This window comes from Triturus cristatus, chromosome 2_1 (assembly GCF_964204655.1).
Source record: "Triturus cristatus chromosome 2_1, aTriCri1.1, whole genome shotgun sequence".
Lineage (NCBI taxonomy): Eukaryota > Metazoa > Chordata > Amphibia > Caudata > Salamandridae > Triturus > Triturus cristatus.
Window position 1 is genome coordinate 485,933,693 of NC_140581.1, and position 15,633 is coordinate 485,949,325.

Here is a 15,633-nt window from a genome sequence, read left to right on the forward strand (position 1 = left end):
GCAGTTCTGGACTGCCAGGAGACAACTGCAATGGCAGGTCTGAAACATACTTTAAAAGCTGCTTCGGTGGGTAGCACAAATCAGCGCTGCAGGCCCACAAGCAGTATTTGGTCAACCAGCCCTGGGCATATACAGTGCACTTATACTAGGGACTGACAGGTAAACCAAACGAGCCAATTATGGTTATCCCAATTCATACAGTCATCTTTATACAGGGAGCATTCGCACTGTGGCACTGATTACCAGTGGCACAGCGCCCAGAGCATCTAAATCCCGCCAACATAAAAGATAGGAAGTGAAAAGAGGAAGGGAGACCCGCGCCAATGATGCCAGGTCTTACAGTCTGCGTCTTTCTTAGGTGGACCCCAGGTAAGACTGCAATGCACGTAAAACCACAAACTCAATTAGCTGTGGGGTAGTTGTCCACAAGTCAACAGCTACACGTCCTCGAACTCATGAAAGCAAGCCATTGGCTCGCACAAAATGACTATTGATTCAAGGAAAAAGCCCTCAAGGCGGAATAAGGGACGTGCAAGAGTAAAGCAGACACGCATTATCCTAACCGCTGACTCCTTCCTCGAATCATATTTATTTTAATAGTTGTGACACTGTTGTGCTTCGAAATACCATTGGGGAGTGTTGAAAATTGTGTTTGCACATTATTATCAAATATATCACGCTCATGCTGTTCTGCATGCATCTTCAGACATCTCCAATCGGTGCACATTCAAACAAATGCTCAACTTTAACAGCCCCTGGAAGCTTGCCCTGCCATCTGAAGCGGTACAAAAATTAACAAAGCAGTAACTATTAGTAGTTATAGATTTTTTTTATGAAGGGTGATTTTATTTTAGTTTAGTTGCTCCTGTGTCAGTGGTGGGGGGGGGGGGAGAATTGTGCATAATTTATCATCAAATGTGTAAAGCAAGGTGCATGGGGGGGTTATCTTATTGGAGTGGGAGATATGCAGCCACACTTCTCAACCAGTTTTCCCCAACAGTTATTCTATGAATAATGAGGTGAGGTTTTAAAAACACACACACTGAGGTTTACACACACACACACACACACACTGAGGTTCACACACACACACGATGAATGAGGTTTGAAACACATACATCACACACAAACACACACGCCCCCCACACACACAATGAATAATGAGGTTTGTAACACACACACACACACACACATCACACAAAAAAACACAAACACAATGAAGAAGGAGGTTTGAAACACACACACTTTTTGTATGTCTCCAATGGAATTGTCAGGTCTCTGAAGACAACGGAGGCTTCACAGGATTTCCCGCCCAGGCACGAGATGTCGTTGGTCCCTGGGTCGGACAGGCCACCGGCAGCCGTGGCGCCCTCTCACTGCCGCCTCGAGCATTGAACGTCCCTTTGCCCCGCCAGTCCGGTAGGTGAATTGGCGCACAGTGGAACCAAGCTGTACTTGACCCCTGCCTTTATGAGCACCTCAGTGTTTGCCTAAAACACAATCGGGTCTGACAAGACAGCCTGCTACCACGTGACACGGCCCATTCAACAGATAGATGTCCATCGCCACACACCACCGCGGCGGCATCGCAGCCAGCTTAGGTATTTGTTCGAAAAACAGAAAAAAACGGCATAGATTAATGTCCGGAGGAGGGAGGAAGGGAGGGCTGCTTAAAAGAAAGGGTGGGAGTGTTTACATTTGCTGCGTGTCTCGAGACATCTTTCCTGATAACAACATGTGTCAGTGGCTCAAACAGAAGAACGGGGACAAAAAATATCTGTACCCACCCCCTAACCACTACTGTCCTCCGTGTTTGTGTCCCTGCCCACTCCTGCCCTGGGTGCCTGTAGCCCTGTCAAAAACACTCTACCCACCCCTACCTGCTATAGCTGCGCCCTGCCACAACACACAACCTACTACTACCGCGGGCTCTGTATGCCTGTCCCCACCCCGTGCACACTCATACCCCGGTGTCTCTGACCCTTTCCGTTCGTGCCCCAGTAGCTCTGCCTCAAAATGAGTGTCCGCCCCCTCAGCCTCAGTGCCCACTGCCCCGGTGTCAATGCACCCGTATATGCAGCCACTACAATGACCCTTAGGCGTGCCACCAGTGTGCGCGCCGCCTGCCTCAGCGCCTCTGCCCTCACCCTAAACACCAGAGCATATAATTCATGCGAGTGCAAGTCCCACAGGATGTCTGTACCACCGACTGCGGGGACGCTTATTCTACTGCCCTCCTGCCCTCAATAAACGGCCCTACTCGCTACTGATGCCACTCTAGCCTTATTGCCTAGGTTGTTCTGCATTATTGCCCCTAGTCACCGGCCCTAGTAATTGCTCCCTCATACCTCCGGTGGCCCAGCCCTTCTTGCCCAGGTGGTTCTGCCCAATTACCCATAATCACCACCCCTACTGCTGCCTCGTCCCTCCACTAACTCTGCCCTTCTCGCCTCTGTGATTCTACCCCCTACCTCCAATAACCACACCTAGTAACTACGCCCTCGTAACTTCAGGGATACTGCCCTTTTTGCCCCGGTGGTTCTATCCTATTACCCCCAAACACCGTCCTAGTAACAGCTCTCTCCTACCTCCCGTCGCTCTGCTTTTCCTGCCTCGGTGATTCTGCCCCAAGTAACCGTGCCTTCCTGACTCGAATCATACTACCAGCGTGTAGTTGTGCAATATGCAATGTACTATTTCTCTGGTATGTGTTCCGGAAGCTACAGTATTAGTATACGTGGTGTGTGCAGGACTGTTTTTCACTGGTATGTTTAATTGCTACTGTCCAGGGGTATGGGGGATGTTTGTCGAATGAACTGTGAACTGCTGTAACTGTTTGTGAAGGGAGCTCCTATTAGTAACATGATTAAGAGAGAGGGCAAACTCTGCACTGTGGACGCTTCTCGTGTATTTGTTTCTGAGGTAAGCTTGCATTTTCCTACAAGAGCTGCGTGTTAAGGCCACCACCACTAAAACCACCAGTACCATAACCACCACTACTGTTATTACTACACTATGTATAATAGTAGTAGTGGTTATAATACTAATGGAAAATTACTGTTATTGATTACAATACCTATGAATTTTTAAAAAGCCATTGCCATTTACAACACCATTTACAATACCAATAGCTCCAAAACTCGCAATTGCGAGACCTATTGCATTGTAAATGCTTGTTAACATGGTCACCCCCACTTTTTGCCTGGTACAGGATGTAATTTCGACTGAAAGTGCACTGGATTTCAGCTAATCAAGTCCCAAGTGCCAGAGCTATTTCCCAAAACTGTACAATTGGCAAAACCTTTAGCACCCTCTGAAACTCCCTAGTAAATGGTGTCTAGGGCCTCAGGTACTAAGGGCTCCAGCATGAATTGTACCACCATAAGGGATCCCTCACCAAGCACATGCAAGCCTGTCATTGCAGGCTGCATGTCTTGGCACAGACAAAAATGAAAACACGACATGTCAAACATCCCTGTGGGTCAGTCCCCTAGCACTACATGTAATATTTCTAGGTCACCGCTACAGCAGGCCTGACAGCCCTAAGGCAGGGTGCTGAATATTACATGCTTCTGGTGTCCTTGATGACTGGTTTCTGCAAGCCTGCCACCCGAGACGCTGTTCTGACCTCCTAGGGTGAGAGCCTTTGCTCTCAGGAAACCCAGAACAAAAGCCTGTCTTGGAAGAGGGTGTATCACCCTGTAGGAAAGTGCCTCTTTTTGACATGTTTTGCCTAATACCGGATGGGGACCGCAAGGCCGCTGGGAACCGAAGCCAAATAGGTGTGCTGGTGGGGCAGGAGTCTTGACGAAGGTCAGACTATAGAGCTACCCTTAGAAGCCTTGCGGTCCCCTGAGACACGGAAATCCTTCAAAACTTGGATGGAGTACGACATGTGATTGATTAACTATCGGTCACCTACACAAGGAGCAGCTACTCTGCCCTTGACTCACGGACAGGATAGGATAGGGAATCCCCTTTCTTGCCCCCTAGGGAGGCCCACTTTGCCCTAAAGAAAGTCCTGGACCTTCACGGCCACGTACGGACTGAAACATGTTGGCACCAGGGTCTTAGGACCATAATTCTTCCAATAAGACCCAACTTTTAAATATTTTATTAACCTAGACAGACCCAAAAATACATGAATACTGGGGATCTGCCTGAGGTTTTTTAATCTTTCAGCCCCCCTGGTCTTCCATCTCTTCAAAGAGCTCCCAACACTGTGGTCGAGCCCACCCCGACTTATAGGCGTCGGGGTGACCCGATGATGAAGCATGACACCACTAGGGTGTGTGAGGGTAACTAATCAAAAAGGAAGTGCTTTCTTGCTCACCTCTTGGTGAAGTTATATATCCCCTCACTTAGTTCTTCACATCTTCCCATCATAGTGCACCCTTATCGACCACCATATAGGTATGCCACCCATTTAGTAGGTCTTACAGCCCAAAGGCAGGGTGCACTATATCCCACGTGTGGACATGTCTGCTGAGCAGATATGACCCTGTAATGCCTAAATCCATTCTTAGACATTGTAAGTAAACAAGGAAGCCATCTCGAGTACATAGGCTGGACACTCGCCATTACGAAGTCCCCAGCTCCTTGATGGACTCACTGTACCAAATAGAAATTTTAACGTATCGCACTCCTGGCAGGATTAAAAGCCCCAAAAATGGTTGTGGCTACTGTAGGGCATTTATGTGCCGAAGTAGCTGTGAATGAATCGAGGTAGTGTAATCAGGTGACTTTGGCAAATTATGCCCCTACAGTAGCCACAACCATTTTTTGGTCTGTTAATCCTACCAGGAGAACCATCACATTAAATATTTGTTATCTCCTAGACAGTATTCTCACTCCCTTACATACTACCACCCCATACTTTCAAGACCCCCTCACACTTACCCTTCGTTGGGCCTGTAGGGCAGTGCAGCGCCGGCCCGATGAGGAGCAATGCCCAATGATGAAGTAGGACATCCCTAGGGGTGTGTGAGGGTAACAGGAAATATCCCTTTTGTTCCCTTGTTTTTGAGATTTGTCCTTCCCCTTTTTGGTTCCCTCTCGCATCTTGGTCGGAACAGTAATGCCTTGGCTGATATAATGATTGTTTTCGGAGCCTAGGTACTGGGCCTTAATTAGCTCCTGATCCCCACTTCTCTTTGTTTTGAGTGTGACTCTCTTAATGGTATCCTCCACACTGGAGCATGCCTCATAATGGGCCGGAAGAAATATGGTCACATCACCGGCATTCCGATGGACCTCCATTGGCTACACTTGCCAGCATGCACCACATTCAAAGCCAGCTGAATCATTTACAAAACCATCATGACCAGCACTCTGCCTATCTTGCTGACAAGCTCAACCTCTGGTGGCTGTGGCCATACCTGCAGCCAGGCCACCAACAGACTAGAGACTAAGTGTAAGAAAAACAAGCATTTGCAATGCAATAGGTCTCGCAGTTAAATGAGTATAAGCTATTGGCATTGTAAATGACAATGCCTTTTATTTATGTTTTTAAAACGAAAACAAAAATAAAAGGCATAGTTATTTGCAATGTCAATAGCTCAAACTCACGTAAATGCGAGACCTATTGCATTGCAAATGCTTGTTGCATTTGTCACCCCGAGTGGGGCGGGTATGCTCAGACGTGAGTCCCGTGCTCTCCATGCCACTGGAATCAAGCTATCCTGGCTGAAGAGGGATGAAACCCCGAAACCCGTCCTAGGATGCTTGTTTTCAGTTCAGGGAGGACCTGGCTTGGCAGTTCGGGCTGGACTGTTCCCATGAGGCACAGGGTCAAGACTGATTTGCATATGGCTGGGTTCAAACTGAAATGGCATGGTGAGCAAAAAACACAAATGGATTTAGGCCCAGATCTCTGTACTGGGATGAATATATGACATTGCTCTGCATTCTGTCCATCAACTGTTGTTTTTGCATTAAAAGAGGCGCAGTTATGTCACTGCCTCTGAAACACACAGAGGTCGAACATATTTAACATATTCAGTATATAACATTTGGGGAATACAGGCTCAGAATAAAGCCGGGGAATTTCGTGATCAGCGCGAGGCTGCTGCTTGCTTCACATGAGTTATGGCACTCTGGCCTCACTAAAGAATATCCCAGGTTTGTGTGGCTCACCTCTAGGCCTCGTTATGTCACGTTGCTTTCTTTAAAGTCACTGCAAGCAACTGAAAAGCGGCGCTCACACTAGTGTGCTCACAAATAGTGCCTGCTACCCACTGCTGCTTTGTAGCGCTTTGGAAAACAATTATTGCGATCACCCATGTTCATATTTTGAGCATTTTGTTGGGCGCACGTGAAATGGAAGTGCCTCATGTTATTTTAAAAGAAAACAGGCGTTATAAACTATTTCGTACTCATGTTATCTAGCTCCAGAGGGTGAAAGGCTGAGGTGTATTAAACCACTGAACTTTCTGCAGCCCATGGTTTGAGGAATCAAATGAGTACTACGTGCTTTAAATAATTAAGGTGGGGGAAACAAGTGGAAATGGCAAATGATTTTATTAGGAAAACTGCTAACCACTGATCCAGAAGACGGCAGAATTATTAGGTATGTGTAAGTAATGTTAGAAAGCACTGTCTGCCGACCGCGCCATCTCCTTATTTTATCCTTTGGTACTCGAGAGGGAATGTAGTATCAGAGAATTGAAGTGAAATGTAATAACCAACAATGTCATGTTGTCCTTTATTTCTAGAGCCTCTTTCATCAGACACGGTCTCTTGGTGCGCTTGCACAGAAGTTTCGAACTATGAGCCCAAACGAAAGAAGGTTTAGTGTTAGAACATAACATTCGAGGGTACGGTGTCCGATCCACAAAGTGTGTTTTTTCCTCTCATATGTATAGTTGTGGGGGCTTCGTCGAACGTTTAAACTTCACGCCCCCTTTTGAAGATTCGGGGCAGAATATGTTTAACTCCGACGGGCCTCACTCACCTTAAATCTATCTGAAGTCGATCCATGAAGTATTATTGTCACCTGTAATATTAACGCATGCTGTTTGCAGCGCAATGAAAAGACAAAATAGTAGCAAGCGCTATATAAAATGGAAATGATTTTAATAAGGCAGAGTTATGTACGTAGCACAGACATAATGTTTAGTAACTATTCTGTCTGCACCGGGAATGGATGGTGGGGCAGACGAACCGTAGAGTTACTTGTGCATGTTCTTACACTGGTAGTTTCTTTTATCACCTCCTGTTTTGTAGAAAGCGACCTAAAGCTACTGATGACTCTGCGGCGCTAGCAGAGGAAATGCAGTTGCGTCACATACCGTAGAACAGTCTGTGTCCTTAAGCAGCGTTGTGGGAGTAGGTTACAGAGATGAGTGAAGGTGCCAGGCTGGGCAAAGTGGAGCGGCTTGAAGCAAAAACAATACAAAGTACATTAAAATAATTCAAACAGCGATGGGGGCATTCGGAACGGCCAACGCTGACCTACGGACTCCAGCATGGCGACAGCAGAGAGAGCGGTGAGGGCACTGCAGGAGTGAGGAGAGGGGGCGGGGTCAAAAGGGGCTGGTGAGGCGGCCCTTAGCACGTCACTCGGTAAAGCCCAATGTGCTTGAATGTAGAGTAATTATACAGGAACAGGTTTGGCCAGAATCAACACGGTCTTGTGACGTTATTTATATCCTTGGGCATGCCCTGCAGCCACCATTAACAAGTCTTAAACAATGGTACATTTGAACGCGAAGGAAAGACACCATGATGTTGTTAATTCCGTTGTCTGGCATCAGCGCCCCAGACCGACTTATGTAACAACAACAGCTGAGACATACAACGGGGAAGGCACTTTCAGCTGGAGGAGCAATGGGAGGAGGGAAAGCTGGAAGACAAACAACTAAGCGTTAGGAGAATGGGAACAGAGACAAAACAAGGCAGTGGGGAGCAGAAAGTGGGCGAAACTAAAGCATAAAACAGAACGACAAGCAGTGACGGGGATTTGGGATGAAAGTGGCGATCTAGCGGGGGCGGGCAAGCAGAGGGAGGGGGTTGCGGAGATGAGTGAAGGTGCTGCGCTGCGGCAGGAACAACTTGCCACACGCAAAGGAGCTCGAATCAGCGCGACAAAGAAAAAAAAACAAGGGGGTGGCAAATGGTGTGCACTTTGATGTCCTCAGTGGCCGCGCGGCTCACTGAGGATTCATAAGTGTAGGTAACATAGTAATAGTTCTGTAGATTTCCTCATGCACACATGAAAACACATGGATGTGATCTTTGTGTCCAAGTCCCTGATTTATGTACTGCTTTTCATAGGGAATCAGGAATGGTACTTAAAGTCCATCACGTCTGTCACATCACAGAGGTAAGAAAATAAACAGACTGGAGAAGCACAAATGATGCGCACCCATTATAAATACAGAATAGTCTGCAGCAGACAAAACAAAAAATTACATTGTTTGAACAGAGCCATTGAAGAACAATAAACTTGTGGTTCCTCACCTTGTAGTTCTTCCAATACAGTGAATCTTGTGTCACTTTTTCACCAAGTTTGGGAAGAGACTGTATCACTACTGGCTTGTAAGTCGCCATTTTGCACACAAAAAAATGAATTCGTCCAACTAGGCAAAGTGCAATTCTATAACGAAAAAGTACTGGATTTTAAATAAGAGCTTGATGAACAGATTTTACGAAAAAGTAGCTCACTAAAAAGAAAACAACACAGTGCACACAGAAAAAGACTGAGCATGTCACTTAAAGCATAACATATACAAATAACATCAAAGTCATGGTTAAGTGGAATAGTGTAAAAGTTAGTGCTTCTAGATATGCAAACATGAGAAAATGGGAATTTCAAATAAACAAATAATGGTGTACTTTACACCTTATATTTAAGATATTCCTTTGCTTTAACTAAAAGAGACTAAACATGCGCATGTGCACACCCAAGTATCTTGTTCTGTTGTATCAAGCCAGTTCTAACCATAACAAATTGCTTTACGGTCTGATCTGGTCTGTTTCTTGTTTAACAACTACTTACGTAAATAAATATATGACCAAAACAGCTGCATTACAATTTTGGGAAATCGTTCAACACTTTTCAAGAAATTGCAAATAAGAGGAGCCAAATTTGGTACACTACTTCGTGTGACTGGAGCATTCCAAAGCAATCACTGAAAGTAAATGGTTGTGGTTTTTTGTACAGTGAAATATATGCACCAACCTAATGAAAAAAAGGGTGGAACAAGACTGTTTGCAATAGACAACTGTACAACAAAAAAGTTCTAGCTGAAGTCATGAACACAAGAACAATCAGTATTTGGGGATGGCACTCATTAGGCTTGATCCTGTAAACTTCAAACATATTTGTGATGTTTTCAGCAAAAAAAGCTCACCATGTACCCGACCATTCTTTGACAATAAACCCTGCCCACATAAAAGGACATATTTACATCTTTTTTCCTTTGCACACACACAAAAAACAATCATTTTTTGTGCCAATCCATCAGCTAGACAGAGGAACACTTAAGAAAAAGACATATAATATTTTTATGACATACATTATAGATATCTTGAGTGCATATCTTACTGTTGATCTAGTACATAAGTGCCTACCATACATGCCGACAGACCTGATTTGGGTAAAAGACTCCTGAGTTTTGAAGCCAAAATGTATTTTAGCCGTCTCCCACTTGAAATTGCCTCTCCTTCAATAGAGGTCAATGGGAGAAATACATTCTCCCAACCCACCCAAATTCATTTTTTTTTTTTTTTTTTAAAACCTTCCACTTTCCTTTTGTAAAATGTTGGCATGTATGCTACACATCATTCCAAACCCAACTTTATTAAAAAATTCAGTAGTATCTTGTATGTTACTGCAACCATCTGTAGGTGTTAGTTGTCTTTTTGTTGATACTGCTAACTTTTGGGTAGCTCATTTAGCTATGGGGGGGGGGCAAAACGCTTGATCAAAGCTATAGGAAAGGCAGGGGGTGTGATATTTATATAGATACTCTGCGAGAGCCGCAACATATGCAAATGTTCAGTTCAGCATAAATTGGCTCAATTGACTGGAATTGTTATTTAATAGTAACAACGGCATAGTAAACAATTTAGAATTTCACGTATGTGGATAGTTATTTTCGGGCGGTACTGTTCCTATACAAAATTAAAAGGAAATAACCAGGTTAAGAACAAAACGAGAGGGAACCCTAAAGACTATTTCATGTTGCCCTCACACATGCTTCAACATTGGGTGTTTGTTTCTCTTGAGGCAGACACTGCAATGCCCCACGTGTCCCCCGAAGGGTCACTTTGGCAGAGATCTTTTTTGTTGTTATGCCGGCCGATGAAAGATGCAAGTATGAGGGTGTTTGTACTGCTTGATTTTCCCGGCTTTCTGGTGCTGCAGGGCAGTCCATATGACTTCAGTCTATTTCCATCTAAGTCTCAAGTCTGGAGTAGTGAGTAGAGCCTGTTTGTTAGACACTTTGACACAATTCCGTGCTGCTACCCATAGCCTAGGGCCTATACACATAGCCTAGGGGATAGATTCGTTAGTATTGAGGATAACTTGCCCTATGGTGAGGGTATTTCGTAGAGTTGTACTGAATCCAGGCCTGGTAGGCCTCAAACGGGAGAGACTCCATCTTTCTTTCTGCTCCGGCAGCCCGGGACCTTCCCAGAGGGAGGGGGATGTTTTAGTTATGAAGTGTTATTCGCTCGGAGAGAACTGGTTCGGGCCGGCCCTTATCGAAGGATTGTATTTTTCTTCATGCCGAAGACACTACAACAGGCCGGCCGGCTGGGAAAGTGTCCTTGGTACGGGGAGGTACAGGAATTTGGTGGGCGGCAGGTCTTGAGCTGGAAATTTCCATGAGGGAATGCACGTCCATATTAGTGAAAGTCTGAGTGAGATAAGACACTTGCTTCTAGACCGTAGGCGGCATCTGGCCGTTAGCAGAAAAGCTATTGCTTGTTTCAGGGAAGACTGATGGCAAACTCAAATCCAAAGAGAAGGGAGTAGTCAAGGAGGACAAGGTTCTAGTGACTCGGAGAGGGAGAAGGAAGCAGACCCACAACTGCCGAGGGGTAACTTCCAGGCTAAACCGAGGCATAGACGAGAAGGGAACCCAGATGTCCATCGAGCACAGCCTACACAGATATAAGGTGCAGTCGATCCCTTTTTCTTCTTTGAAGTATATAACTTAACCTTTCACTTTCCTTGCAGGTTCCATATGTATGGTATGTTCTATAACTATGTATGTGCCATTTGAATAAAGTATTTAGCTTGTTGTACGTTAGCATGTGTTGTGTACTTTTGTATAGGAGAACAGTCTATTCTTTAGTCGGAGTTACTTCAAAGTGAACAGAGACTAATCCTGGTCAGGTAAGGGGTAACTGGATGAGGGGAAAGACAAGTCCCTCGAACTAAGAGAACAGGTTGTGCTCAACTGGTAGTCTTTGTGTGATCGGATATGTGGTAATCCTAACTCCCCTGTCGTGTACTATAATTATAATAGGATAAGCTCGTGCTAAGGCTGCCGAATGGGTAGGAGATTCTGGGTCTAACAACGGCCGCGAGACTTTGAGTGTCGCTGCCGAATGGGTAGGAGGTTCTGGGTCTAACAAAGGCCGCGAGACTTTGAGTGTCGCTGCCGAATGGGTAGGAGATTCTGGGTCTAACAAAGGCCGCGAGACTTTGAGTGTCGCTGCCGAATGGGTAGGAGGTTCTGGGTCTAACAAAGGCCGCGAGACTTTGAGTGTCGCTGCCGAATGGGTAGGAGGTTCTGGGTCTAACACAGGCCGCGAGACTTTGAGTGTCGCTACCGAATGGGTAGGAGGTTCTGGGTCTAACAAAGGCCGCGAGACTTTGAGTGTCGCTGCCGAATGGGTAGGAGGTTCTGGGTCTAACAAAGGCCGCGAGACTTTGAGTGTCGCTGCCGAATGGGTAGGAGGTTCTGGGTCTAACACAGGCCGCGAGACTTTGAGTGTCGCTGCCGAATGGGTAGGAGGTTCTGGGTCTAATACAGGCCGCGAGACTTTGAGTGTCGCTGCCGAATGGGTAGGAGATTTTGGGTCTAAGATTGCGAGGCTGTGAGGCCTCCATATATAATTATAATAGGAATTCCCTGTCCTTAGGTGGTACGCATATATGTGGTTATTTAGGTGTAAAAAGGCCCTAGGGAGGGGGTAACGTTCTGCATTTGGGTTAGAAGGGCTCTGTAGAGCAGGTTCCACCCGATCTAAAAACCCAAGCAGAACATTTGGCGTCACGAACTGTTTACGAAACCTGTGTGCGTTGTGTTTGTCTTGTGTTTGCTTTCAGCGTGTGCGTGGTTTTCTTTTTTGTATATTTGCGTGTATAGTTTTTTTTTTTTTTTCTCTCTTTCTTTCTCTCTTCCTTTCTTTTCTCTGCGTCTCTTTTTCTTTCTTTTTCGCGATGTTTTCTAGGAAATCTAAAGCTACTCTTAAATTGTCCGTTGATATTCCCGGATGGGATTCAACGCCTTATGGTGCCTTGGCCCGAGAGTGGGCTGATTCTACTGGTTTGAGTGAAAATTGGACCTCTTCTTTGGAGTCGGCGGAACCGGCTGACGTGATTACTTGTTTGCAGACGGCACCTGTCCTGAAGGGAGAGGAGGTTCCCGCTTTAGGGCGCAGAGGTTGGGTTATTCTATCTGCGTATCGGATTTTGCATGAGAAGTTGCTGAAATTGCAGACCGCTCTTAAGGATGCGGATTCGCACTTTGTTGAGGTTCAAAATTCCAATACTTTATTGCGCTGTCAAAACAAGTTGCTTTCCGACAAAATTGACACTTACCAGACGGTTGCTGAACGGGCGGCTGTGCGGATTGCTCGTTACAAATACAAACACAGGCGTGGTCGAGTTTCGTCGCGTAAGGTGCGTCTGGCCGTGGCAAAGGCTGGACTGGATTGGAATCCTGATGAATGGGATGGTAATATCTGGGACTCGGCTACGTCTTGTTCCTCGGGTGAGGACTGTGCTGTGCATGAGTTTTCTCGTTCCCGTCATGACAGTAAGTCTACTTCCCGCACCTCTGATGGTGCACCCCGTGATTGCGCTCGTCCTTCGGGCGGCATCGATGCTTCTTACACTGATTGTCCCTCTACTAGTACTACTCGGGCTCCTTCTGATGCTCGTCCTGTGGTTGCTGCGCATCCGGTTTTTCGTCGGAAGTTGCAGCAGTCTCCCAATGCTCCGCAGGGTGTTTCTTTAGACTGCTTGGAGGATTTTACCCAACAAGAAATTAGTGATATTTTGCAGCGCTTTCGGCAGCGGACTGGTGAGGCTTTGCTCACTTGGATGGTGCGCCTTTATGAACTAGGCGCTGCTGGTATTATGTTGGATACTGGCGATTGTTTGAAGTTTTGTTCTTTGAGTTTAGATTCTTCTGTACAAGATCATTTTCGTAACTATAATGGTGGTGGTCAGATTTCTTTGCTCCAATTGGCGACTGAGGGCTGTAATTTGAAGTATCCTACTGAGTCTGACTGGCCTGTCAATGACAAGCCGTGGTATACCCTGCGTGATGCTGCGCAACGTCTTAAGGAGGAGGTGATGAAAACGGCTATTTTTCTGGGCACTGCTGACAGGTTGCTTGATGGGATGTTGACTTCTTCTGTGCGGAATCGTATCATTCGCTCTTCTCCTGTTGCCTACAAGCAGGTCATGATGACTTTGTTGATTAACCAGACTGGTAATGTTCTATCTACGGTGTTGGAGTCGGTACGCCAACTCGGTGAGTTGGGTGAGTGGTTTAAACCTGAACGTCAGTCCCGGCCTGACACTCGTACTCCTGGTGAATATAAATTTACTAGACGTGACATCTTTACTGGTCTTTTGGCTGATGGTGTGCGTCGGGAAGACATTGATGGTGAGACTACTGCCCGTTTGTGGGAGATGTTTCGCAAACGGGGCTTGGATCGGAAGGAGGGTGCCCGGCGTGTTCGAACGACTGAGTGTGATCATGGTTGTTCTGATGGTAGCGGTGATGATGATCGCCGTGGGCGCTCTGATCGTCGTGATGATCGGCGTCCTGTACGTAATCTGTCCCCCCGTCGAGAGCGGGACAGGGAGAGAGAGGGGGAAAGGGAAAGGGGGAGAAATGATTATGCCTACAACAGACGTAGAGATGATAGGGATCACTCCCCTGAGCTGAGAAGAAGGGAGGATAGACACAGTTTTAACGATCGAAATTTGCAGTGCAGTGCAGAGGACAGGAATCCATTTCGCAATAGAGATGGATATGAACAGGAAGCACTGATACCTAAAAAACGTGAGAGTCTTTATCCTGATTTGTCCTGGTACACAGAATGCAATAAGAATGACTAGGAAATAGGTCAAGCTCCGGTACACAGATGGGCTCACAGAGATAATAGACCCTATGTAGATATTGAAATTTATTGGAGACATCGTAATATCCAAAGGGCCCGAGCATTAGTTGATACAGGAGCGGAGGCCACTCTTATTCATGGAAAATCGAGGAAATTTACAGGGCAGCCTTTTACTATTACTGGATTAGGAGGAAAAGAAACCCCCGCAGTTCAAACTTTGCTTGAAATGAGAATAGGTAGAATTCCTAGAAAGGAATATTCTGTATTAGTGGTGCCACTCCTAGAATTCATAATTGGAATTGATATTTTGAAAGGAATGACGTTGCATCTTGATGATGGGTGTTACCAATTTGGAACGACGCATTATATCTCGTCCAGACCTATACGGGTTGGTCGTTTAAGGATGCCCCCCATACAAGTTCCCCAGGCGACAAAGGTGGTTTGTCAGAAGCAGTATCGTATTCCGGGTGGTCATGAAGAGATTAGTACCACCATTCAGGAGTTGGTTAATGCAGGTGTTATAACTCCAGTTACTTCTGCTTGGAATAATCCTGTTTGGCCGGTGCGTAAAAGTGATAATTCTTGGCGCATGACTGTTGATTATCGAGAATTGAACAAACACACGCCCTCTTTGACGGCTGCAGTACCGGATGTTATTACTCTGATTGAAAGAATCCAAACACACCCAGGTACATGGTATGCGTCCCTTGATATTGCTAATGCTTTCTTCTCTATTCCAATTGCCCCTGAGTGTCAGGAACAGTTCAGTTTTACGTGGAACGGGCGTCAGATGACGTTCAGAAGTCTTCCTCAGGGCTATGTGCATAGCCCTACGATCTGTCACCGGCTGGTGGCAGAACACTTGACTGAGGTACCAGTTCATCCCAAAATTCAGATATGTCATTATATTGATGATGTGCTGATTCAAGGCGAAACACAAGAGGATGTTCAGATACAATTAGATAAAGTCATTGAATGTCTGCGTGAGAAAGGTTGGGAGATCAATCCGGACAAATTACAGGGTCCATCCCAAGCTGTAAAATTTTTAGGTATTAATTGGCATGAGGGACACCGTGAGGTGATCCCTCAGGTAAAACAGAAGATTCTTGATTTTTCGGTTCCGAGGAATAGGAAGGAAGCCCAAAGCTTTATTGGTTTATTTGGTTTTTGGCGCCAGCATATTCCTCATCTGAGTCAAATATTGGCCCCATTGTATCGTGTTACACGTAAGAAGAATGCATTCGAATGGGGTAAACAACAGCAAGATGCATTTAGCCTAGCAAAAGAGGCGATTCAACATGCTATGGATCTTTGGCC

At 45.8% G+C, this 15,633-nt stretch overlaps 1 protein-coding gene across 2 annotated transcripts in view; it reads right to left on the bottom strand.

Annotated features, from left to right (window-relative positions):
* Positions 1 to 15,633, bottom strand: part of UTP15 (UTP15 small subunit processome component) — a 360,659-nt gene that overhangs the window by 332,906 nt on the left and 12,120 nt on the right. For both annotated transcript variants that reach the window (XM_085632333.1, XM_085632332.1), the window contains exon 3: positions 8,461 to 8,596. In XM_085632333.1, the coding sequence (XP_085488459.1) occupies positions 8,461 to 8,550 (90 nt within the window). In that variant the 5' untranslated portion in view covers positions 8,551 to 8,596. The remainder of the gene's footprint in view (positions 1 to 8,460; positions 8,597 to 15,633) is intronic.